The sequence below is a fragment of the Carassius gibelio genome, chromosome A12 (assembly GCF_023724105.1).
Source record: "Carassius gibelio isolate Cgi1373 ecotype wild population from Czech Republic chromosome A12, carGib1.2-hapl.c, whole genome shotgun sequence".
In the NCBI taxonomy this organism is placed as follows: Eukaryota; Metazoa; Chordata; class Actinopteri; order Cypriniformes; family Cyprinidae; genus Carassius; species Carassius gibelio.
The window spans coordinates 7,309,841-7,313,548 of NC_068382.1; the positions used below are offsets into that span (position 1 = coordinate 7,309,841).

General features: G+C 37.3%; 1 protein-coding gene across 1 annotated transcript; it reads right to left on the minus strand.

The window, feature by feature from the left end:
* Positions 1-228: 228 nt before the first annotated feature.
* Positions 229-3,248, minus strand: LOC128025012 (homeobox protein Dlx3b-like). Its single transcript, XM_052610959.1, has 3 exons — positions 2,784-3,248; positions 1,826-2,010; positions 229-900 (listed from the first exon to the last, which is right to left on the minus strand). The coding sequence occupies exons 1-3, from the start codon at positions 3,100-3,102 to the stop codon at positions 595-597; spliced, it is 810 nt and encodes a 269-aa protein (XP_052466919.1). The 5' UTR covers positions 3,103-3,248; the 3' UTR covers positions 229-594.
* Between the last annotated feature and the right edge of the window lie 460 nt (positions 3,249-3,708).

The following is a 3,708-nucleotide window of genomic DNA, read 5'->3' on the forward strand; positions in this document are numbered from 1 at the left end:
AATACAGCTATACTTACAGGAATATAAAATGGTTCAAGCACCACCGCGCAGTCTCTGCCTTTCGAAGTAACTCGAGTTTAGTGGTTCAGTTTTATTTAAACACGTATATACAGCTTTCAACATTTTGTACAAGTCTAAATAACTTATGTCCTGAGTCTCTGACGCGCGCGACACCGGCCCACATTGTGGGAGGTGAGGCTGATAACGACACAATTTGGGGTTCCATCGTTCTTTAAAACATTTTTAATATTTACCCATCAATGAACAAAACATGAAGTTAAAGGAAGTCATAAAACATAATAATTTAAAACCACTCTGAACTTCCTTTACATTGTTTAACCTACACCTATGTGCATATGAAACAGGTCTGGGTAGCAGGGACACATTGAAACATTGTTATTAATATTACACTACTGTTATTTCAACACAAAGCATTCATATCGGCATATATGCGTTTAAACAGTCCACAAAATGCCAACACAGGTTTGCTGTTCCACTCCAGATAGGCTACTTGTGAAGCATCTCTCAGCTTATTTATGTTGAGTTTTTCAAAAGTCTTTTCCCACTTATATTAAACTCTTCCGTCAGTGTCTGTTAATACACGGCCCCCACGCTCTGAGGGGGTCCTGGGTGGTGCACTTGGTGCTGTAAATGTGATCCCTGCTGGTACCAGTGATTGCTGTAATCTTCCATGTAGGGGGGTGTTGAACTGAGGGGTGGCTGGGGGATCTGCCCCCGGTTGACCTGGCTAGAGTGCGCGCTATTGTCCCAGACAGCCGGGGATGGAGGCGAGTTGCAGGCCATGGAGTCGCTGGCGTTTGGGCTGTGCTCCAGCGGAACCTCGCCGTTCTTGTAAAGTTTCTTGAACTTGGATCTCCGGTTCTGGAACCAGATTTTGACCTGTTCAAAAAGGAAAACCACGTTCACATCAGTTTCCTATTGGACATTGTAAACAACAGTAGCATAGAAAAATGTAATGTAATTGCTACCTTGCTTTTCTTTAAAGAAAAAAAAGTGCTGCTAAAGTAGTCTAGTAAGTATGTCTACTTTGGAAGAGGTTTGGAGATTTAGAAGCTTGAACCCATCACAGAGGAAAAAATGTTTTGATATTTTGGTAAATTTAAACCTGTGCATATATATATATATATATGTGTGTGTGTGTGTGTGTGTGTTACTTTTAATATAAAAACAACAGGGTTTGATAATTTTATTAATAATAATAATAATAATATGTAATTTCAATAATTTTTGGATCATTTACGTAACGAATGTATTCGATTTAGTAAGCAACTTTTGAAGATCACTTCAGTGTTTAAAAGTCCTTTAGGTACGTGAGGAATTATCTCGACAGAATGCACCACGAAAATAATTTAGGCAACATTTATAATGTATCAGACTTATGAAATCCTTAATAAAGCCTAAATATTTCAAATCGTCGTTGCATTATACACTGACACTTATGAAGAAAATTGAGGAGAAAAGATTCTTAAACACGAAGACGTTGTTAGAACATGATGACTATATTTTTTATCTATCTTTATATATCTTTGGAAAAATTATAACGACATAAAATGATACAAATATTTTTGTAGAAAACAATGAAAATAAATAACAATTATTCATTTAATAATTGTGATGGTAAAAATTTGAGCAACAACGTTTCAACACATCTCACATGAGCAATGTTTTATGAGCTGATAAGCTTGCTGCTTATCTCAGTGTGCTCTGTGTTAGCGATAGAAGTGTAGGAAATCGCTTTAAGCTGTTAACGCAGTCCAGTAATTATGTTAAGAGTGTTGTAAATGAATTAGCGCTCCAGTGTTACCTGTGTCTGCGTGAGCCCCAGCTGAGCGGCGAGCTCGGCTCTCTCCGGCAGCGCCAGATACTGCGCCTTCTGGAAGCGGCGCTGCAGCGCGGCGAGCTGGTAACTCGAGTAAATGGTGCGCGGCTTGCGGATTTTCTTGGGTTTTCCGTTTACCATCCGAACTTCAGTCTCTGGTTCTTCTTTGACTGGAAAGAAAAAAAATATAGACCACGTTATGGCAAAGTAGGATTATTAACAGAAGCTAAAAGAAAACCGAGAACCGATTGGTTTCATTTGGGGATTGTGACGCATATTAAAAAGTCACTCCAACTCATGATATTCTCTCGTTAAATGAAACAAATCTGCTTTTTGAAAATTAAACAAGTCATATTACATGAGTAACATAAAATGTATGTCAGCATCTAGTTATAGGCAATATCAGATAAAGAAATGCCAGTTTGAGAAATAAATACGGTATAGTAAAATCATCTTCAAGTTTGAAAGAATGGCTGTATCATGTTATGTGCAGGCCTATTTCAATAAACAAATATAGCGTGACTTCTAGCCTAGACTGATCATCGAGAAATAATGACTAATCGCGTTACAGATGCAATAAAAATGTCATAACTGTTTTACAGCGACCGCAAATCTGATGTGATAAAGTAGAGGCAACTTTCTACCCTGCTTAAATTAATTGTATGCATAACAATTCTTTAAATAAATGACTTTAATGAGCTAATAATAGCCTATAGAGTAAATGCAAAAAAAAAAAAAAAAAAAAAAAAACATGTAACAGCTAACTCGATTTCTAATATTGGCTATATTATTATTTTTTCTCATGAGAAACTCGGAACAAAACACAGTTTTACAAACTTTAGAAATTGTTGTTTTATACCGATATTAACATGACAAATGTTGCCGATTTAACAATGCATATACCCTACCTCTGGCATATTTTAAAAATGCATAAATATCTCACCTGCGCTTTGTGGCGGCGTCTGCAGCTCTCTGTTGTATTGTCCGTATTGTCTGTAAGTATTGTAAGGGTACTCTGTCTTGGTGGGGTAAGGTCCGGGTGATGCCCCCATCCCAGACAGATTAAACTGATGATATGAGTTCATTTGCTGAGAGTATGGTGCACTCTGGTAGTACTCGTGATGGCTGCTGTAATAACCCATGTCTGTAGCCGAAGACTCTGGAAGAGTCGGAGAGTCCTTAGAGGTCGGATGGCAACTCATAGAGCCTGAAAGATCAGATGAAACACCGTGTATCTTCCTGTCAAATGTCGGTCCACTCATCCTTTAGAAAGAAAAAAACAACAAAAATCGTCCACTTTATTTCCAAGGCAGACGTGAACAAAACATGCAGACGTTTAGTTCAGGACTATGCCTGTAACACAAAATCCTAGATGAGCTGCTGTCTCGAACTCCCTCGGTTGAAGCACTGAAGGGATCTATGAGAAACTGGGAGTTATAGGGCACATGGGTGGACGCTTGGCTCCAATTGGCTCCTCGCCTCTGTGTTTTTTTCTCTCTGCAGCCCTGAGGGCGAACCAGAGACTGTTCTCCGCCTCGCGCCTTAACGTCTCCAAACTTCAGCATTTGGGGATTTTAGCTGTTAGAGTGATAATGGAGATGCGAAATGTTGCAGACATTTTTGTAGAGATGAAGTAAAGAAAGTTCAGCTTCTGTGCAAGTTAGAATTAGGCTACTCATGTTTTTTTCGTTGCATAAAAAATAAAATAATATATATATATATATATATATATATATATATATATATATATATATATATATATATAATATATATATATATATATATATATATATATATATATATATATATATATATAAAATCTATTATTAGTCCTAGCCTTCATCGTTTTAATTCTCATAAATGTCCAT

Excerpts from the sequence above, each read along its gene's own strand:
- LOC128025012 (XM_052610959.1), bottom strand. The coding sequence starts at position 3,102 with ATGAGTGGACCGACATTTGACAGGAAGATACACGGTGTTTCATCTGAT. Across the intron at positions 2,011-2,783 it reads GACGCCGCCACAAAGCGCAG|TCAAAGAAGAACCAGAGACT; the intron begins GTGAGATATTTA and ends TTTTCTTTCCAG. Across the intron at positions 901-1,825 it reads TGGGGCTCACGCAGACACAG|GTCAAAATCTGGTTCCAGAA; the intron begins GTAACACTGGAG and ends CTTTTTGAACAG.